Source organism: Dermacentor variabilis, chromosome 1 (assembly GCF_050947875.1).
Source record: "Dermacentor variabilis isolate Ectoservices chromosome 1, ASM5094787v1, whole genome shotgun sequence".
Taxonomy (NCBI): domain Eukaryota; kingdom Metazoa; phylum Arthropoda; class Arachnida; order Ixodida; family Ixodidae; genus Dermacentor; species Dermacentor variabilis.
The window spans coordinates 192,390,543-192,413,476 of NC_134568.1; the positions used below are offsets into that span (position 1 = coordinate 192,390,543).

General features: G+C 45.0%; 1 protein-coding gene across 1 annotated transcript in view; it reads left to right on the forward strand.

Annotated features, from left to right (window-relative positions):
* The window catches only part of LOC142590338 (CD109 antigen-like), a 105,963-nt gene extending 83,693 nt beyond the window's left edge, over positions 1-22,270 (forward strand). The window contains exons 22-32 of the mRNA XM_075702392.1: positions 728-916; positions 1,833-1,902; positions 6,600-6,780; positions 9,587-9,664; positions 10,542-10,719; positions 11,113-11,342; positions 12,162-12,323; positions 13,476-13,672; positions 14,522-14,696; positions 15,004-15,109; positions 16,732-22,270. Of these exons, the coding sequence (XP_075558507.1) occupies positions 728-916; positions 1,833-1,902; positions 6,600-6,780; positions 9,587-9,664; positions 10,542-10,719; positions 11,113-11,342; positions 12,162-12,323; positions 13,476-13,672; positions 14,522-14,696; positions 15,004-15,109; positions 16,732-16,925 (1,760 nt within the window). The 3' untranslated portion in view covers positions 16,926-22,270. The remainder of the gene's footprint in view (positions 1-727; positions 917-1,832; positions 1,903-6,599; positions 6,781-9,586; positions 9,665-10,541; positions 10,720-11,112; positions 11,343-12,161; positions 12,324-13,475; positions 13,673-14,521; positions 14,697-15,003; positions 15,110-16,731) is intronic.
* The last annotated feature ends 664 nt before the right edge of the window (positions 22,271-22,934 follow it).

The following is a 22,934-nucleotide window of genomic DNA, read 5'->3' on the forward strand; positions in this document are numbered from 1 at the left end:
AATACTTCCTCTATGCCGTCGGTGAACCGAGATGTGCCGCACCGATATGCCGCACACTCGCAGGCCTAACCTGTACGTAACCCGCGCTCCCAATGACAACCGTCGAGAAAGGGGGAAATATTGCCCTCACAACTCTCACAACTCGCGTAAATAACAACGTGCAACAACGCTGAGATCTTCATACCGCAGGATACTCCCCCCCCCCCCCCCCAAATGCCCGCACAACGTAAAACTTCCACTTAAAATTTTGTCTTGCATGCCGTCGCCCACTGCCTTTACAGCTGGTTTCTATTGAACCGTGGTGCAGCTTCACAGCAATGCGTTTGTTAGTGTCGTGAAGCCGCATCGCAAGGAAAGATTTGCGATCTGTTTCATTTTCGCATATTTGTTTCTTGAATTTTTGGTGTCAATAATACGCGCCAAGATACGGTAATTTGATGCACTTGTAAAATATCTATACATGCGGCGCGTCCAAATCCCGGATCTGTACGTTCTCGCATGGCGAGGGCGCGAGTCACATTTTTGATTCCTTCGATCGTAAGTCTTCTTTCTGCTGTAATAGCTTTTCCGCGAAGTACGCCAGCACTCATAGCACGTGCAAACAATAACAGTTACTTGTGCTTTTGTATAGGTGCTACTTGTTGCATTTGAACGTGTAAGAAAAAAAAAATACATTCCTGTGTGTGTCATCATGCCATATATTGCCCATATATTGCCTTCATTGCAGGAGACATTGTCGGAACACCCTTGGACGGAGACGTGGAACCGGAGGATTTCGGATTCTCAATTGCCACAAAATCGGGCGAGCATGCCATGTTCAGTTTTGCCTATCAAGTTATTCGGCTAACCTATTTGCGTCTCACTGACCAGCTGACTCGTGAGATCGCAAAGCCCATCTTTGAGAAACTGAACAAAGGTAAACACACTCATTGTAGATGCCCATCTCGAGCGTTCTCCGGCACAGTTACTTACCGAAGGATACATTAAAAATCTTCTAAGACGTTTCGGCTTCCGTACAGACGGCGAAACGTCTTAAGAATTTTTTAATCTATTCTTTCTGATCGGCTTATCACCATTTCATTCGTTCAACATGCCTCCTCCCGACAAGACGAGATGTCGAAACATCCATCTCATTCCAGAACCTTGAAGCCCCCCCATTGCAGAAGTATAGAATGTTGAACATATCGAAATATTTTGGATTCGTTATAAATAAATAAAAAATGAAATAAAAATAGATGCGTGATTTCAAGAAACTAGCGTGGTCGGACAGGTTTCCAGAAAAACCCAGCGGTGGCAGCGAAACATCCACTGCTGCGCACGCCATGGGAAAATGAGGGAAGGCACATTATTAAGGAACCCTACACTGTTCACGAATGCATCCTTGCTCAGATGTCAATACGGGGGCGGTGATATGCTGTTGCTGCTTTGCCGTGACCTCACAAATGGCATAAGTACACGCGCAAATCTACTCAGTGGATCACGCTAATAGACACGGCAGGCGTGCTAACTATGTGACCCTTGCGGGAACGAAAACTGGCGTCGCTAACAAAAGGTCGTGCAGGTTCTTAGGATTCTCTGCTCTAGCTTCAGGTCTCGTATTGCTCTTGTTTTCCTCTGGCACCCATGTCCGCGGTTCGGAGAAGCGGCGTGCTTCATTGACGTGCACTCTCTGCGATGTCCCATCGGCCGACGTCACGCAGTGACGCAAATCTTTAATTTATATTTAATGAAGAACAGCAGTCAACGTTCTCGCCATTAAGACGCCACGTTACTGGCGGAAGAACGCATGCAAACGTTATACCGGTATTTTGTTTCTTTTTCTGCATTGCCAGCCTACGTTTATCAGAGTTCCTACTTCAAGAATGGTGCGTTCACAATGTTCAAGAAGGAGCCCAGTGTTTGGTGAGTGGAAATCCTCGTGAATTGTATTCTGCATTGTTTTACAGCGAACAGCTTCTTTTTTGATCCTCTTTTTTTTCCCCTTAACGTTTCTCACCTGCCCTGCTGCTGCCATTGTAAACGGAACCTGGGGCCAGTCAAGCTGCTTTTCCGCAGCTTTTTTCCCCTTGTTTTTCCGCCACAACGATGTACCTTTTTGCTTGTGGAAACAAATAAATGAATGACAGTTGGTTGTGCAACACGGCCTGGCTCTCGCAAGGCGGGAACGTGGTGGCTGGGAAGGCGACTATACGCGCGCTATGTCAGTCACACAGAATACACCTATAAGTTCACACCAGTAATAACGCTACCTCCTGGAGAGCCACCTCTGTTGGTTGAGAAGTGTATGTTTACGTAAGCCTTACGCATTAGAAACAATCAATCAACAACCACACAGTCACTGCATCGTACGTTTAAGGGATGTGTGCTACACATGTGTTTGAGTCACCACTCGTTATTAATGACGCATGCGCTAAGCGCAGATAAAAAAGAAAAAAAGATGGCCCGCTGGTGTGACCTATACAGGGTGTCCCAACTATCGTACAACGAGTTAAAGAAACACACATAAACACATAAACGAAAAAAAAACATGGATCATTCTAGGCGATTGAGACCAAGCGCAATTTGTTTAGTCTTGTTGAGAAACAGCCAGTATTTTTTTAGTATCTGACATCCAGTTATTTAATTAAAAGTAACTATGTAATTTTTTAAATGCTGTTCCACTTGTCAAGATGACAATTAGTCGGTTGTGGAGGATCACAAGACACCTAAAATGAGGTGTTCTCAGTAAATTACACGTCGCACGTTTACTTTTTCTATCAAGTAGAGAAATCCCGCGAAGTAGCAAACGTATACCATGCGACTGCGCACCTGTGCGCGCGGAATAACAGCTCCCTCAAACAGACGCAGTGGTAAAGCAAGCTGTTCTTCTCAGGCTCGCCATTCAGGGCAGCGCATTCCCGTGATCTTGATACGCAATGATCGCCGGGAGATGTTCGGGCGACGTGGCAAGAACACGCGTGCTGTATGACCGCCGCTCAGGTCAGTGTGACAGATTAACAGGTTGATTCTCCACAAACTGTTTGACGGCGCTGCTATCGCGTGCACACGGGTGCGCAGTCACACGACGTTTTTCATATTTCGCGGCCTTCCTCTATTTGCTGGGCAGTCTTATCGTCAACAGATTTCGGACATATTTTTTTTCCCTGGGTTAGCGAGTGGTGTCCGACACGGCAGCTGAAGTTTACGACCACAAAATTTCGCTGTCGCATTCCACCTTAAATTTTACTTGCATAAATCTGGCCTGGTATCCTTAGTGCTATCGTTGCAATGAACCAAAATCAATCGCCCATTTGCTACTCGACTGTCGCCAGTTTTCAATTGAAAGAAAGAGACTACTAGAACCACAGTTACGCCAACTTGGGCTCAGTTTGAATGGTATAATTATTTCACTTAGTGAACATACAATGAAACCCCCCCAAAAACATAGCGAAAATTAGCTGTGCCTTTTAACTAAAATCCACCAATAGTCCGGGAAAGGGAAAATAAAGCGGCAAAAAAAGACAACTTGCAACACGTCTGTCGTTCTGTCCAATTTTTTGGGTATTTGTACATATAAACTTACAACATAATTCTGTGAATGTTAACAAGTGCCCCCTTAGGGCCATGACGGCGGATGTGGAACATGCTTTAAACCGCAGGCGTCACGGGTGTATATACATAAACGAGAACAATGGAAACACAGGGGTTCAATTTTTGTTAATCGCAACCATTCATTGCGAACAGGCAATGAACCTAAGGAAAGCACAAGAGTAATTAGCTGCAATTGGAAGTGAAATTTAGAAAATAATTAAGAAAATAGGAATGAAAGTGAATGAAAAGATGACTCGTCGCCGGTGGGGGCCGCTGGCTAACACTTCCACGGCTAGATCTATAGTACACATAAACACCCAGCTTAGTTTACGGGTTTATGGCCGTCGCTGTAGCACAATTGGTAGTGCATCGCTCGCGTAATGCGAAGATTGTGGTTTCAGTGCCCACCGGCGACAAGTTATCTTTTCGTCCACTTTCATTTTTCTTTTCTTCATTATAGTGTACATTTCAATTTCAATCGCAGCTAATTACTCCTATGCTTTCATGGGCTTAATTGCCTCTTGGCTTTATATGGTCAAGATTAATAAAAATTGAACCCCTCTATTTCCCTTCTCCTCGTTCATTCATGGAGAGGCTATCGAGTCTGGTGGCCTTGATGCCATTAGGTAGCATAGGAGGGTTTATTAGTCACGCGCCTGCACTCCAAAGTTCAACTGTTACGTGACGCCATCAGACAAAAAAGAGTGTTCCACATCCACCTGAAATGGCTCTTAGTAGCGCCGGCTAACTCTCCCAGGCCTAGATCTACTACACATAAGTACCCTAGTTAGTGGACGGGTGGATAGCCGTCACTGTAGCACAATTGATAGTGCATCCCACGCGTAATGCAAAGGTTGTGAGCTCGGTACCCACTGGCGACAAGGCTGCAGAGTCGAGATCCTCGCTAAGTAATTAGCGCGCTCACCTTTCACCTATTACTGGAACCCATCATTCCACGAAGCCATTACACCCATGGGTTCACTCAATACACGAGTACACTGTTGCACAAGCATCCAGACAAGCTAACTATGGACATACTAAAAGCTCTGGAAAGTGAGCGACGAAAGAATTTTTGTGCCCGCAGCCCTTCTTTTTGTCCACATAGAAAAGAAATCGAGTACCTCTGCACAACGTTATAGGAAAACCTGTGCATTAATGTTTTAAAAAAATCTATTTGCAAATAAAGCACTCAGTTGCCACATAGCGCTCTATATAGCCGATCGCAAAAATTTTCGAAGCATGACATTGGCGATGAAGTAGTTTTCTGACAGCTTTGCCACCCAGCCCCGAAACGAGGTAAACGACGAGGCCTTCGCGCGTCGAAGTATCCACCAGACATGTCGATTTGAAGGAGGAAGCATTGGCTGCTATGATATTTTTTTCTTTGCCAAATTCTATGCTCCGGAAGCTTTTTCATTCGGGGTATATATATATAGTGAAGAAAGAGAGAGTACGACGTACGTTGAATTAACACAGTATATTTCACTGACGTTTCGGCTGGCGGACCAGCCTTTTACTACCGGGGCCAGCGTGATTTGCTCACCCACAACTATATATATATATATATATATTATATGTATAATAAGAAGCCAACAAAGACACCAAGGACAACATAGGCGAAATTACTTGTACTTTCTAATTTATTTAAAATGATAAATTAATGTAAATGAAAGTGGATGAAAGAACAAGTAGCCGCAGGAGGGATGTGAACCCACGTCTTCGCATTACGCGTGCGATGCTCTTACTAATTCAGCTATATCGGCACCGTTTTCCCATCCACTTTCTGGAGTATTAATGTTTTACTGCTAGAACTAACCCCGGGAGCGTTAGCCAGCGCCACTAGTCACCAGCCTTGGTGGCCGATGTGGAACATCCCACCTGCGGCCAGTTATTTTTCATCCACTTTCATTTCCATTAATTTATCATTTTAATTCAATTAATAAGTTCAAGTATAATTTTCCCTGTGTTGCCCTTGGTGTCTTTGTTTGTTGGCTTCTTATGATATCATCAATAAAAATCGGGCCCCTCGGTTCGATCCCTTGCTTCTCGTTCATTACATTACGAGGGCCTCGAATCCGGTAACATTGATGCCTTCAGGTAGCACGTGTGAGTTTATTGACCTGTTGCCGTCACCCAAATAGATCACGCACTCGTGACGCCTGCGGCAGAAAGGATCTTCCACATCCGCCGCCAAGGTTTGTGAGTGGTGGCGCTGGCTAATACTCCGAGGGTTAGATCTAGTAGTAAACCTAGATACCCAAGAAAGTGGATGGGAAAACGGCACCGCGGCAGCTCAATTGGTAGAGCATCGCACGCGTATTGCGAAGACGTGGGATCGTTCCCCATCTGCGGCAAGTTTTTTTTCGTCCACTTTCATTTCCATTAACTTATCAGTTCTTTAATTCAGTTAGTAACTGCAAGTAATTCCCCTATGTTTTCCTTGGTATCATTGCTTGTTGACTTCCTTGTGAATATAATCTTTTTTTCTGGCGCTGAAACTTTGTGGCCGTTACCACAAAAGAGATGTGAGAAAGTAATCTACATGGCGCCGAATTATTCGTATTATTCGTGCCCCCATCGCGCGTCTGTAAATTCAACACAAACCGTTGTGTTTTTATTCATGAGCATCAGTAGTTCAACCGCCCTGAAATGTTTGTGATTTTGGTAGAGAAAAAAAAACTAACTTTATTCGGCGCCTTGGATTTTTAACTCCGTGGTAACAGACGCAGCTGCAGGATGAACCCGCGTATACTAAAAGCTCAGGATGCGAGAAGAATATTTTTGAGCGTCTTTGCTGGCGATACCATTAAGGCGGAACAAATATTTACTCACCCCGTTGAAAGGTTGATTGTGTACGTGTTGCGACGAAGACCAGTTATTTTACAGGCTGTATATGCGTACGAAGCAGCAAGGCTATTTAGTCTTTTTCGCGACACCTACAGCCTTTCGTTACCTATTGTACATTTACCTCGGCGCAGTTCTTGGGCGAGCCACTAACAGGATTTCGGCTCTTGGCCGCGCGCACACAGGCTGACAGCGTTCAGCTTGCGAATGTACATGCTGGCGGTGTTCCCGGACTGGGAGCACGACATCTACATCGACCCGCGGATTATCACGGAAGGAGTCCACTTTCTGCTGAAGTACCAGGATACCAACGGAGCTTTCTACGAGACCACCCGACGCCCATGGAACCGCAGGATGAGATCAGAGGTAGCTTACATTCGCCCCTCAGCGGTGGTACTGCTCGCTCTCTTCTTTTTTTCTTTTCTAAGCTATAGTATATACGGTATATAGGTAATGGGTTGGACGTACCCGCCCATTCGCCCGTTCGCCTCTATCATCGCCTGTACCGCCGTGCCAGTGCTCGTGACATTAAGTATAAATCCCTTGTAGCTCAGGTCTGTCGCTTACCGGTGAAACCCCGTACGAGCGGTGACTGCAGGCGACGAAGAGGCAGCGCGATAGGCTTGTTCCTCTGCTTCGGTTGGCAAACGGTGCTGGTAATTAACGGCTGGCTCGCCCTTTCGACGGCGATTTACTGCCGACAGTTGTACCACGACCTATTCTGCGCCCAGTTCTAAAACGACGCAACTTCGGTGATCGAGCGGCCGTAATATGTGCCTATGTATACATCGCAGCCAAAACAACGCGCCTTGCACAACTAACTACATGGAGAATTCTCATATTAGTGCTTCCTGAAACACCCAACTGAAAACCCAAGGGGTACAACCCACGGAAACAGTTATTTCATATCGAGATGCAGCGCCGATGGGCTTGCAAAACAAACCGACCAGCGTCTACTAAGGAAAAAAAAGCGTGCTCCACTGCAACACACGGAGGTCCGATGACGTAGTGAAGCGCGTACGTGGCCAGCCGGTGTCCCATTTGTCTATACTCCGTTCCATACATAGCAGTCAACGCTGTGGAAGCTACGCAAGAAGTTCGGTCAAGAAAAGTTATCACTCCGCGCGTTCCATCTATGCTTCGTTCATGCTTCGCTGCGCGCCAACAGCGTTCGCTCGCGCGAGCATGCACGTGAGGCTCCCGGCGACGGGCTGCAAATAAAAAACACTAAAATATCAAGAAAAATGATCTAAAACAACGCACCAGCAGCCGTACACCACAGTATGTTTGTTTCTAAAGATTAAAACTTGTTTCATTCAATACTGAGTATATATATATATATATATATATATATATATATATATATATATATATATATATATATATATATATATCTACAGCAGTCGGCCACAGTTACGGTCAAAAAACATCGAACTATATTAAAGTGCCAATTCTGTTCGCAGTAATTGATTAAGAGCACCAAATAACGTTTCTTTAAATACTTTTGTTTGCGTCCAGTAGGTGGGTACAATGATCCGATTGGAACGCATACGAACTTGATAAGCACTCTACGTTTGCACCCGAGCACAAGTAATAAGAAGAGTAGAGCACAAGGAAAAGTTCGCTTTGGGGGCTTTTGTAAAGTTCAACAAATATTTAAAGTCGACCGTGACATGTAGTGCACGCAGTCACGGACATTAATACTCTGGGTTAACCGTGAAGTGCAGAAATTCAAACCGAGTTTCACGCGAGAAGGCATGCATGCAGGAATTTCGATCAGGCACTGCCACCTATGACGTCAAGCCCGCTTTCTTGACGTGAGCTAGAGGCGCAAATGCGCCACATTGCTCCTAAACATAAGCGCATGATAGCCATCTGTGCTGGAGGACACACGGTGGCCGAATCCTTCTAGGTGCGGATAATTGATACTTCAGTCTCGTAGCAAAAAACCTTATCAAATGAAACGTTCACCGCTGAATCTTGCTGCGCCATGCCTCCGGGACTTGCAGTTGTAGTTGAGCAAAAGTCGGCTAATGCTCGAACCGCACGCTTGCCGCACACGCGTGGTTGTGCGAAAAACTGCACATGTCGCGCACGGGTGCACAAATTTCGATTTGCAATGGTTGCACGAACCCAGTGTGAACCATAATTTGTGCACCAGTGTGTGACATGTGCAGTTTCTAGCTCGACCGCACGCGTGCGGCAGGCGGGTGATGCGGCGTGCGGTTCGAGCGTTGGCCATAAAGGAAACGCCGAATGAACGGTTTGACATTGAACAGGGTGCCAAATTGTATCGCTGAGCGCCTCTTACTTCGTATTTATGTACATTTTCCCTTTGTATATTTTCTGTTGAGGCACGAGGTTTATTGCGGTGAACAGTAATTACAGATCAGTAGTACAGATCAAGACTTGCAGGGCTACTAGACAAACTAGGCGACAACCTTAGTTTGCCTGGGACTGCAGGAAATGGCTGAACGAATGGCCGAGATAATGCTCAGTCTGTTCCTCTCTCATGCTTGTCGCCTGAGTTCACTCGTCATGGCGTCGTCGGGTGCCCTGTCATCAAACCAGCAGTCTCTGCGCAGGCCGTACTGACAGACAGCAACGGGGTCGCCATTAAGAGCGCCTATTCTAAACGCAGGTTGTGGGAGTAAGAGATTCTGGTCTATATGGGCAACTAGAGCTGAAACTTATATAGCATGCTATAGCAGTAGCGCCGTAACGCTAAGCGTAGTGAGCGGAGGAAGCTATCTTTAGTAGCATGTGCTGCGGCTTCGCGGTGGCAAATTTAGCGCCCATGGCATGTTGATGGACAGGTGTCCAGCTTTTGTCCCGACTGGGCATCTGCGTTGTAGAATGTAGAAGCGCGTGGCCATGGACGGGACCTGGCTGGATAAATCGAACTAAAGCAATGTCGTCGTTAAAGGTGTGCGAGTTTCATGCAGTCCTTCCTGGATGGTGTCGTAGCGCTTACTGGGCACCACTGCTTCCACATACATAAAAGTTTTAATTTCTGTCTGAGTAACTTAAGTCTTCTGTTTTGTTAGCGCGAACAGTGAGCAACAATTGCTCAGAGTTTCATGGCGATTCTCCTGTTTACTTAAATGGCCTAGCTCGAGAGAAAAAGTACACTGTGTAGGGTTCCTTTTTCTTCTTTTTTTTTTTCTTGCAGGCGCACAACAAGGACAAGAACATCACGTTGACCGCGCAAGTTGTTCTCACTCTGTCAAAGATCTCTGATCTAACTGGAGTAAGTAAACGAACTGAAATATTTAGATTATGATATTTAAAAGCAAAGCATTGTTATCTTATTCCATTTAAGCGCTATACCTAGAGATAAATGGTGCGGTTGCGATTAGCAGGCATTAATAAGGTAATAAAGTTGTAGGCACTTCGTACATGCTGTGGCTTAGGGCCCGGTCCAAGAGTAGTACAACAAATTTCGAGTTAATGAATTTACTATTTAAATTTTGTATTTCTTGTCGTAGGACATAACTTGAACATAACATATGTATGCCGGTCTTCTGATTCTTTTCATATTGAGTGACAGTACAGCAAAATTGCATTAATGCTTGCTTTTTTGCTGTGATTAGCGCATGTTACAATGTCTTCGCACAAGATTGCGCCATGTGGAGCTCTCAAGTGACGCATGCGCTCCCGCTCTGAACGAAATCACACCCTCGTGTATGCTGTTTTCGAAGCGGTTCGTGACTGTTTGAGTTTTTCTGCAGCGTTGAACCGTTCCAGCTGCTAATCGTATTTCCAGAGCCATTCATGTTTCACTGGTTTGGGTTCTGTACGCTAGGCGCGATAAAAAGTACCTGAAGCGCTTCTAACTAGACATAATGCATCGTTTTACCACTTAAGCTTCTCCGGCATATACCAACTCCGCTTGTTTTCCAACATCTGCGTTGCTATCGCGCGACATAATCCTGGCAGATATGGTAATATGCTAGTTGAAGTACAACTGTTTGCAGAAAATGCGCGCCGACATGTGAAAAAGGATGCAGTAAGCATTACTAAAATTGTAGGAGATTACCTGCCTCATGTAGCTCATCAGTTGGGCAAGCGATTACGCTCTGCAGACGGTGATGTTCAATAACAGCCACATGTCTCGACATCTACAGGGCACTCGTGAGCGCGCTAACACAGCCAAGCGGGACGCGGTGCGCTACCTGGAGACACAACTCGCTCAAGTGAAGGACCCGTACACTGTAGCCCTGACAACGTATGCACTCTTCGAGGCGGGCTCCAGCGAAGCGCAGTACGGCTACAATCTGCTCCATTCCTTGAAGAGAGACGCCGGTAAGATTTCCCTCCGCTCATTCCTTGAAAACGCACTGAAGGACGAAAATGTCAATTGGCGGTTGTTAATTTAGCGTATATTATCTGATACGAATGGGTCGTTTTGGCCTACAGTCTCTCCACAATTGAAACCCGTATGCCTCGAAATTTGCATTCAGAAACAAGTCATTTATTGCTTGTGCCTCGCCCAGGCAAGTCGATGTAACTGTTCGCTGCATGGAAGACTCACTCGCTAGTTTTTCGCCTGAGATTACGTGATTCCTGTTGCCCAGGCGTCCAGCAGCTTAAGGGTTGCTGTTCAGAAGTTGCGGATGTTCATCCACAAAAACAGTGCTACAGTGGCACTTTGCGCGTAGTTTTCGGCAAGTCACTTGATCTGTCGTTCGGTTGCAGAGGGAGCCATATACTGGAGCAGCGTCGCCATTCCCCCACCCGTGATCGTGATCCAAAGCCAGCGGCCTTACCTGATGCCCCGGCTGCCGCACCCGGAAGACTCGTCTGCCGTAGAGGCCACGGCGTACGCCTTGCAGGCCTACCTTAAGCAGGGTGGCGTCTACCAGGATCAGATTGTCCGCTGGCTAAACCGGATGCGTTCCACCGATTACGGCTTCATCGGCACACAGGTCAGGCGTTGGCTTTCACCATTATGAATATTTCAACCCCTGTCTTGCTAAACCGTAAATATCCGGCGTTCGGCTTCATTCGTTTACACCGGCCGCAGGGACTCAGCGGTTATGAAGTTCTGCTGTGAAGCAGAGTCGCAGGATTGGCGCCATCATTCCTATGGGAGCATATTTTGAAAACGTTCCTGATATTAGTGCTGTTAAAGAAGCCCAGTTGGTCAAAATTACTCTGGAACCTTCCATTTAGGCATTTCTGATAGTGTAGGCACAGCTTTGGACCCAAATACTGCAGTTTAAAACAAAATAGTTTGTTTGCAATGGAAGCACGTTAACCTACGGGGGGTTCCAGCAAGTACAGACGCGAGCACAAGTAAAAGGAATGGACAGGACAACGCCGATCTTACAACTGTTTGTTTGGGCTTACAACTGGACTTACAACTAAGTCCAGCGTACACCACGCACACCACACTGGGCTTACAACTGTTTGTTTGGACTTACAACTGGACTTACAACTATGTCCAGCGTTGTCCTGTTCGTTCCGTTTACTTGTGCTCGCGTCTGTACTTAATGGAAGCCTCTATATGGCCCAGCAAATTACACTACTACGGAAGCACTTTCGACGGGAGCACGTCATCGCACTACGGAACTTCCTTTGGTTGCGGCTATGAGAGCGGCATGAACTACGCAAATGTGCCTTTAGCCTGATTAACATGATGCTGCTCCTGAAAGGAACATTTCTCCATTTCCCCTTGTACACCAATCTTCCCTTTCAACACAAATCATGCGTTTGACTTCGCTTTTCTCTCTCGTATATTTCAGGACACACTCGCAGCGCTGGAGGCCCTGACGCAGTATTCGTTCCGAACGCATGTCAGAGGCATTACAGAGATGAAAGTAACTGTGGAATCTTCATCTAACCCAGGATATCCCAGCACGTTACGCATATCCAAAGACGACTTGGCACGCAGAAAAGTCTTCGATGTGAGTATAGGGATCTTCCCTGACCCTACAAATTGTTGGCGCATTCATTTAATTTCAAACAAAGCGCACTTCAACGTGTATACTTGCAAAAAGAGTACATTGCACATTCAGTATTCTGTCTGGCTTCTGACCCGAGTACCTGTTGCTAGTGTAACTTTCGAGCATGTGAAGATCACACATACACCCTGTCGCACAATTTGTATGCAGCGATGTGGAAGCTACAGCTGGCATCCGTCAACCATGAGCGCAGTAATGTGAATGCGCTGTGTCCCGCCGCGAAAGACCCCATGTGTAACACCACTCTATTTGAAGAATGTACGACGCGCTTATCTCAGCACTGTTCAACCTTCAATAAAAGGCAGCGAACACTTGGATTGTCTAGCGTATCTCACGGCGCGTAAGGGACGCTTATCTCGGCGGCCCTCTGCTGCTTGTGTTCGAAATCCAGTCGACAGGCTGGAACTCTTCGCCTTCGCCTTGCGCGAACTTATGACAGATTTGTCAGCCTTGTTGATATGGTGAGACCTGCTTTCATCAATATTTCATCCGTGTAAAATATGGAGCGTCGATGCCGCCTGAACTCACATTATTATCGAAAGTAACGGCGCCGCTGAACAATGCCGAGCGCGTCACTCAAGCACTTGTTGCTCTGGCCTTTTTCTTTAATATGAAGCCGAGCTTTTTGAACCTGTAGTTCAACGTTTTTTTCGAGACGCTTGGGCAGGTCATCGTTTTCGTTGAATCGAACTTTGAGCCCTTTCTTCGCGTCGTCGGAATGTGCTGACCAGAATAAAATCCCCACACAATTCGCTTATGCTCGACCGACGGTGAGGTTAAAACATTTGCGTCTTTCATGGGCGTAGCATGTAGTACAGATACGTACTGAAGATATAGAACAAAAAAGCTACAACAATTAACGAGCTTGATTGCGATGAGTTCATAAGAGTACATCACGTGCATAAATGGTCGTACTACGACAAGCCAGCAGTACAAGACAGCTTATAATTAGAACTACTTTTTAACGCGCAGTCCAGCGCGCCGTTGTCTTAGCCATCGTTGTCTTATCCAACGACATGTGAGAGATAGTATAGGACTACTCTATCTTCCGAACGAAAATCAAGCAGTTTTTCCGCATGCCTTACCTCTGTGCAGGTCCAACCGAACGTTTGGGGTCACTGTGATGTGCTGGCTCAGGGATCAGGCTTGTCCCTGATACAGCTCGACGTGAGTTACAACGTCGATCGTGACTTCTTGCTAGTGCCTCCTGCCTACGAGGCTTTTGATCTGACATTGGAGCCGAGGTTCTCTGGGAGGAATAGGTCACACATCAACATCCGCAGTTGTGTAAGGTGAGTCAATTCTGGGGATTTACGTGCCAGTGCGTAGTGGGGTACTCCGGATTAAGTTTGACCACCAAAGGATCTTTAACATGCCCCCAATGCAGAGGACACGGGCGTTTTTGCATTTCGCAGCTTTTACGTGCTACCTTCTTTGTTTTACCACTTTTGTTTGACTGGCGTGTGCTATGTAAACTGGTTTATCGGTAGACATATGTAAGTAGCGAAGTTGTAACAAGCACATTGGACTTCAGTCAAAGAGATGGCTAAAAAAAATAAATAAAACGCGTAATATCGTAACTAAATGGCTAGATCCAAATCGTTACGAAACAAATACTTTGAGTTGCTTACAACGAAGTCGTTGCGCGACTCTCTCCCCCCCCTCTCCCCTCTAGAGCCGCCTTCCTGCAAATAATTTTGTTCTCAAGCGACCAAGAGTTGAAAGTCAGTCCACCTGCCAGGTTAAACATGACTACTGCTTCCAACTAACTGCGTCAAGGAAAAGGGTGTTTCTATAGTAAATTTTGGGGTCGTTTGTCTCGCCATACGCCTAGCATAACGCCTCAAATGCTTAGGGACACATGAAATGCACACACAAAATCTACGCGCCCAAATCACATACACGCTCGAAGCTAACTGTTACGCCCTAATTGTAGAGGCCAATGTCCTGGAGAGAGAGAGAGAGAGAGCGAAGCCAGCATCTGGTATCATGTTGGAGCCCCGGAAATCACATGCGCGATGCATCATCTCGAAGATGCTCTTGCGCTTCTATTTCCGTGACTTCAGTACATTCCTCTTTGAACTATGTGTGCTGCGTTCTCAGGCAAATCAGCAGCACAATTTTTTTTTTCACTTCCCTAGGTGGACAATGACCAATATGAGTGCAGAGAGTGGAGCAGCTGTACTGGAGCTGGTCATCCCTACGGGTTATGCCAACTACAGGCCGGATCTCGATAACTACGTGAAGTCAGGCGAAGTTCCTCGACTAAGCATGGCCAAAGTGCTTCCCAGAACAGCGGTGTTCATGTTTGAACATGTAAGTCGTTTCACTTGATTGCAACGTGTTGGCTGCTTGAATGCTTGAATAATTGATCGATGGAGTTTACTGTGGAAATATACTATAGATATATACTGTAGTGGAGGGCTCCGGATTAATTTTTATCGCCTGAAGATCTTCAACGTGCACCCAATGCTACCCAGTGTGTTCGCCGAAAAGCGTCAGTATGCATGAGCGTCTTCAAACACATTACGACTACATCCTTCTGATAATGTTACATAGTGTGCCTATTTAAAAACAATAGGAAATGTGGTACTTCTAACACTTATGGCTTGAACGATTGCAGCTTACACGCGAATGGACTTGCGTCAACTTCCTCATCCAGCGGTGGTATCCGGTTGCTAACTCAACGCGGTACCTGAAAGCCAAGGTGTATGAATACAATTCTCCAGGTGAGTGAGAAGACTGTGGAGTAACATGCCGATTGTTGTGACACCAAGGCACTGCGAGGTGTTTTGTTTCGCTTTTTTCGAATAAACGCTTCTGTCGATGTGTTAGGTGTTTGAGCTGCAAGAAGCATAAACTTATAGTATCTCTGTAGCACCACTCGCTGACGCAGTTTTTACACTCCTCCCCTTCCCGTTGCATTGAACTGTTTCACTTACATTAAAAAGTGGCCATGTTTGATACGTCTTCAACAACCGCAAGACGCAAAATGGCTTGCGGTTCCTTTACGTTATGCCTATTTCTCAGCGGCGAACGACAGTACCGCCCTTCTTTTGTGTCTGAGGTAGCCGTGCTATGACGTCGTGCTCTGTGCTATCAACCATTCGGTCATTCCAAGTTGTTCTGTGTCATGTCTTTATGAGCGACAACGAGTGCATGTCACCGTCGACGCGTTTTCGTATAAACATATTTGCTCGCTGGTAGCAGAAGCCTGCAAAGCTGCCATCTCCGCAATGTTAGATTGTTTGAGGGGAAGGTTGCTTCTCGTTTTAGAGGCGATACCAGTGTAGAGTGGAGTCATTCATCAGTGCATGTGACTCAAAATCTCGTCATGTAACTGCAATCAGTGTTAAAATTATATGAATAATAAGTGAAGGTACACAGTTTAAGATTCAACTTGGACCCTCTCAAATTTAAGGCGATCGCAAATAATTGCATCAAGAAGGTATTGGGTGCCCGCATCCACTAAAATTATCTAGTGCCACACGGCGCTGTTTTCAGTTTGCGCGCTGCATCCGTGGCTTACAGCTGAAAAAGATCGTAGTCGGCGATCAGCCTGAAGCGCGCTGAACGCTGACTGTGATGATACCATCCACTAAGATGGTGTTAAAAATAATGCGCACCGACAGAAGCGGAGCGAATCGACCTGATACGGCGCGCAGCCTAGTCTGAAGTTTGTAAGAAGTATAGAATCATATCAGTTTTGCAGTTTCAGTTTATTATTCTTTAAATACAATGCATTGGTAAGAGACAATATACAAACTTGTATATCACTTGTGTTCCGGCAATATATATCGCTGGAGTACAAGTTAAATAACTCCAAAGTTGTCAAAGTTGGCCCAAATTCAGTAGGACACGAGTGAAATGTTACCGAAGGCATCCAAACGTGGCATCGCGGCATGGCACACTAAGTTTCGTGAGGCTGTTGATGGTCGCCTTTCAATTATATCGAACAAGTTGTTTAGTTCACATACAGCCCACAACAAAATACTGTGTTTGTACTGCACATATCATATAAGTTCTTTTTTCTTGACCGCCTGTCCTCTACTAGCTTGCGAGAATTGTGCGCTTGTAATGACATACACCAATTATAATGTGGGTTTTAATTTTCCTAACAATCTTGCTGCATTTCTTTATTTTAGTCGCAGGTTACACATTGCATCGCATCCCGATACCAGCCATAGTGAACGCTGCAAACTGACCTTCGAGTGCAGTTTACTTCCGCAGTGAATTCGACAAATAACATTAAGCTACTTGGCAAGAGTCGACCGGTTGAGTTTCTTTGCGTACTGTTCTCGACCGTGTTTCTGTTCCGCACTAGCTCATTCTTGTTCATTGCAATTTGCAGAAAACTACAAAGAGAAAATATGGGAAAACTACGACCTCTACGTGCTGAGCATCTGCGAAGTGTGTGGTTCCTACCAGTGCCCGTACTGCCCGTACTTCAGCGCTGCCAGTGTTCCCGCACTGAGCTGGACAGCGCTAATCGTGGCAGTAGTTCTCCTGTTCCAGGAACTTTGCTGCGCTAGAAGGAACTGCTGATGTCGAGTGTGTGAATCTCTACAATGCGTGCGTGTTGCGCGAGTGATTGCCTCACTGTCCTGGACTTAGTACACGCATGGTGTACTGTGGTGAAATTTATTTTAAAGCATACATTTGTTCTGTGTGGTTTGACTAGGTGCAGCGGACGTGGAAGGTGATGATCGTGTTTGAAATGGCGCCAAGCGCTAATCATTGAGTCCCGAAGTACTGACGTGTGACACACTTTTCGCGCTAAAAGTGGGTGACGTGTTGGTTGTTCTAAATGTCTGTGGCTTGACACGTATTGCGTTGTCGTTTGCGGTTGCGCCTGCCTACATAATATGCGCTGTGTAAATTCCATGAAACTCGGTGCGAGACTTTCAAGTACGAAAAGCTAAACGCGTACTGCATCTCCTGTGAAGAAAAAAATCCAGTGCCATGTGATATTGATTATAGTAGCTTATATGTACAATCGGTGCAGCGAAACAAGTTAAACATCATTGTTTTTAAAGATAACCAACAGCAGTGAAGTGTGTGCTGAACCACTTATTCGCTATGGTGTTGTTTTTACACGTTTCGTTTAGCGCACGGCATGGAGTGAAACTTTTCAGCTAGCGTCACAGTGGCATTTTGAGGTAGTCATCATTCATAGAGTCGTCTTTAAGACTAACGTTTTCCATCGTTAGATATCAAATCAGGGGTGAGATAACATGCAACGAGCGGAGAAGTTGAGTGCTCTTTTACTGGCTGTGTATCTTGAAGAGAAAACAGTCGGCTACATCACGTTCCATGGCAAAAGCATTGTCATAAAAGCCGTACTATGTGCTGCTTTTTAATTTTTTTAGATCACAAGCATAATGAATGAAGGCATATATAGCCCAACTATCATGCTCACGATAGAAGACCTTTGTGAGGTGTCCAATATTAGCAATGAAGCACGGGTCCAACGATGGTAATGCAAGAGTTATTCCGGCACCAACAATTTTGCTAAAACAAATTATTGTAAAAAACTGCCCAAAAGTTCCCGTATTCGCCATGCAGTTTGTACGCTAGCTAGCGCAAGAGCTGGCGCATTGCGGTAGTGAATATAGCATTAACGGAGTTGGTTGGAAAAGAAGTGGTTCTCACGAACGAAGAGCTGCGTGAATTCGGGCACACAAATCAATCGCCAAATTGAGGTACGGAGAACTGTAGCAGCTCACGTCAAGCGTCGTACTTCGTGGCTTTGTGGCAACGCAGTAGCACCTGATAATGTGACAATTGTGCGTTGACATTACCTGCCGATTTTAGGCCACACTCACTGCCGTTCTGGTTTACAAAACCGCTCGCGTGCAGCAGGTGTTCGCCAGAGCAGACTCCGTTCACTTACTATGGGTCTATGCTGTTTGCTATTACTATTAGCAAAGGCGGTATGCCAGTGGCAAACAGTTCTTACGGCCGAAAATAATTTGCGACTCTTGTTTCACGGCCCGTATTCACACACACACCCACACAAAACGTTTACGCTAGTATTGTTCTTAAGAAATAATTTCAGCCAATACTGACGCTGAAGATGTTAGCAAAGGCGGTCAGCCAATGCAAAAAACACTTACGAATGAAAAGCTTTGCGAATTCGGCCCCAGATTCACACGACCACATTGTGGGGCGAAGGAAGGCAGACAATGACAATGAACGGGCCAACAGCGTGCACGGGCTCATTTCACCATTACGAAATAATCTGCGGCCTTGAAATTTTCTTTTACTTGACAAAAGATGGCGTAATCCGCAAAGCGTAATGATGGTGATGCACATAACATCTATAATGTTATTTGTATTCATTTGCAGCGTGCGCTGTGCCACGAGAAGAGAGCGAAGTTGCTCATTTGTGCGGCTGCCATTTCTCGCAAAACGGCGTTGAGAACATTCATTCCTTCCGAACTAGTGTGACACTTTTCTGCAAAATGTAACTGAGTAACACAAAAAAGCCTTTGTGGGTACATTTGATACATTCGAAGGATTGCGCTGATTAACTGATGGCTAGCGAGCGCCAGGTTGTACGGGTCATGTAAGTAGCTACTGGTGCTTACGCTCAGGGACACCAGAGCGTAGACATTCCGGCAGCAAATGAGCGTCTAACGAACACATATCACGTACGAACGTCATACTGAACAGCCTAAGGCAATCGAAGTATCACTGCCGTTGATAACCAAATTTAAATAGCTGGTTTCGGCATCTGCGTTAGCAATCACCAGAACCATTTTTTTTTTTCAGCCTGGCTTATCGATTTAGGGATTTGAAGTAAGCAAACTAAGATTACTTCTGCTGAAAACTTACGGTTGTATTTGCACTTCATTAGCCTCCATTATGCGGAAAGACTGTGATGCCTTTGTCGAATACTTAAGTAGGAATATTTTGAAGAAATACAGGGTTCCTAAATGTAAGGTATTTTAAATGAACAAAAGACTATCTATAATTTTTTTTACAATTTCAGGAATGTTTTGCCTGAAATGTCTTCAAAATCGACTTACTTGCTTAAGCGTAACAGTGCTAAGAGCAGTTACAGACGTGGTTACAGCTAGAGCACAAGCCACTGATTACAGGTGCTCGAAATATTTCAGTACATGCAACGCTGATGCGCACTTTTTAGACGATCTTTATTAAAATAGCAACAACAACAAAAAAAACGCGTAGTGTTTCGAAGCATACTACTACATTATACAAAGCAATATACAGACGAACCCAGAGCACAACGTGAGCTGATCATACTCGACCAGTACAAGGTAATAATTAAAACGTGTCACACTACGGCATCACTCTCACTTTGTGATCTAGCCTCGGACCAGGATATTTAGTGCGACGAAAGAAATAAAGACGTGGTGATATCGTGAATAGCATGGTGGGTCAGTTGATTGATGTATGTACCCCGTCGCTGTGCGTAAATATTCGCTGTCGAATGTACGAAGCAGCTGTCCTGGCCGGTTCCTGAGCCATATTGCTCGCTGCCTATTGTGAGTGACGGGCGCCGGCTAAATACCAATCGATCTCGCGAACTGCTATCTTCGTGAACTGTGCCCTAGGTTCTCAGCTGTTTCGTTGGGTTGCATATTCCTGTTGCAACTGAGGTCGTAACTGTCACTTAGCAGTAGGCACCACGATTCGCTGTTTCCTTTATCCACCCAGGCTACTGAATGTGCAAGTTCTTTTGCATTCATATACAAATAGCTTTATGCACTACATCCATAAAGCCTCTAGTTTTACAAGCCGTCATTACAGAGAACGTAGTAAAAGTTTTTTTTATATATATGGTGTAAAAGAAAAAGCAATGACTAGGAGCCTTGCCTGATATGGTGCCAATTCTTTGTCACAATAATGCACTAGTAGATAAACATCAATGGTGCGTTTGCTGCTACGTGAAATGCGACCGCATCGTAAAGGTCACTCACGAGCCCAAAATATTACAGGTTGAACCTGCGTGTGCTTGGGAATCCAGAAAATGAATTTTGTGCAATTTATGTGCCTGTCGCGAAGCTATTTGTTGTTATTGTTTGGTCCGGTGACTTTTTGTGAATGTTGTATTACATTTGTTGAGTGAAATCAGCTACTCTGATACGGAAGTGTACAAATATTTGCAGTTGCTGTTCGCAATAAGTAGGTTGAAAAGATACATGCATAAGTCAGTCAAATGCAGTAGTAAAAACGTTTTTTTTTCTTTTCAGTGGGATGATTTTTTCCTGTTTAATGGAGACTTCCTGCTCGAAAAAGCAGGAACAACTCGTATTGATCTGTTGGCTCTCATTCAAATTTTATGTAAAGTTAGTCGGTTCGTTAGCTTATGGTCAAGGGACCAGCTGTATTTAGGATATTCCTTGAAGCACCATCGATGCAAGGTTCACAGATCAACATTTCATGAATTTTTCAAAAATTTCTCATAACATTAGCAGGGACGCAGTCTGCTTCTTTCTTTGTACAAACTTCAGTGCATAGAGGTGTCGATGCAATACATTTTGAAACGTCAATGTGCATTAGTATTGCGAAACGATTCCAATGCTAGATGTCACTATGGGATTCGTAACAGTGGTAACCCAATCTGAAAAAAAAAACGAGGTTTGATGAAACATTACTTCGCAAGTGGACAATTTGGTACAAACGCCTTCACTGACCATGCATTCGGCCTTCTTTTACGCTTAAAGCAGACTTACAAACCCAACAGAAATAGAAACCGTCACTTCATTTACCTCCCCCCCCCCTCTCCGCTCAGTATTTCATTGCGTAGGAAGCTTTCAGATATTTGCACACTTCCGACTGTTTGCGTTTGTGCACAAATCGTGCAGTGTAAAGAGGAATGTATGCTGGTGTACGGTGCTTCCCTTTTCTTATTTCTACGACCATCTGTCGGGGTGAGTGCTGTCTCGAACACGGTTGATGTTTTGCACAGGTTGCACAGTCACTACAGTTTTGTCATGCAGCATTACATCAGATTATCGTTGCTTAGAGCGAAAGAGAGCGAGTCGTAGAGAGTGCTGTTCATACGACGTCTTAAACGGCGTGCCATTACTTAACGCGTGTTGAAACGTTACATAACCTTCGTCTAAAGCTCATACCAGAAAAAGTTACTTCTGAGTGCTCAAAGATACAAATGTAAATGGCATGAAGCCCCTTGATAAGGTGAACACAGAACAGCGGGTCATTAAGCTCCAGACCAAGTCACACGTCCCAACTCCCTTAAGTTTGCAAACTGCGAAAGTTGTGCCTCTCCAGTCAACATTGAACTTTACTCTCTCAGTCACAAAATTTCTTCTTTGGGCGGCCTCAAGATAAGCTTTCATTCGCTGGCGCGAGCGTTGAAGCCGGTATTGATAAAGATGCGAGCTGGTACGATGAAGGGAGTAGATTCTCTCGAGAAAAAGATCAATGCAAAACATACTGCCTGAAGTGCGGTTTTATTTGAGTAGTTACGCGTAGTGTTATACTCTGGTATTAGTCAAAGGACACAAACTGGCATTTGTGCGTTGCCCGTGTTCACTGCGTGTGCAGCTGAGAACCTCATTTGCCTCTGGATTATGCATCTCACCAAGAAACTTTATCACTGCCACAGCTGCACCATGAAATGAATGCGTTGTTTGCTACCAAGTGTGTCTGAGAAATACAACTTGCGAGTCTTCGTATCGCGGCACATTCGTTCTCGTTGCTATGTGTATGCATGTTTGCATTCTTAAAATGGTCAGCCACTGGGGAAGTATGCGGTGTAACGGATGTACGAGCACCTGATTTCGAGGGTTTGCATCTTCTTCCGGCACCTGTAGGCCGGCATCGCGTGTAGAAGCTTTGCACAAATGATGTATGATGTACAGACGCAATACAACAAACAAGAGTTTTATATTCTGGAATGTGCCCGTTGTCACATCTCTCTCGGCATGCCATTGCTATCCAAACACGGGTATAATGCCATAACAACGTGCACGCCTTGGGACTAAGGCGGTGAAGTTAAAAATAAAGTGTTTTATACCTAAGGCATTTTTTTTTCATTTCGCTAAACGAAAGACTGCTTTATTGAACATGAAAGCGTTTTTCAATCCTTTCACTTATTAAATATTTATCACAAGAAATAATCACCGTGCTGCTTTGTTCCTTTGAAATTGCGTTTAAAACAACAAAGCACCATTATGCCAGTTTTAAAGCGCAGGTGAGAGTTTAGTGCCACATATATTCAAGAATATTAATGGTGCACTACATAAAATTTGTCATTTACGTGAAAAAAATATTGGCGCTTGAGCAACCTAGTAAAGTATTTCATATTTAGAAAATCAACAAGCTGAAATCTTCTAAATTCTGTGACTCAAGAGGAGCTGAATGAACTGACCAGGTAAGAATACCCACGAAGTTGGAGAGAAAAAAAAACGCCGCAGGTTCGCCCGAAAGGTGAAGCATCGATTGCGATAGCAAATTAGTAGACAGCTATACGAAGTAAGGATAGTAGTTTTATTGGCCGCATAAACTTGTAAACATTCGCTTACTAATTAAACTAACAAGCGTGGTGTCACGAGGAAACAT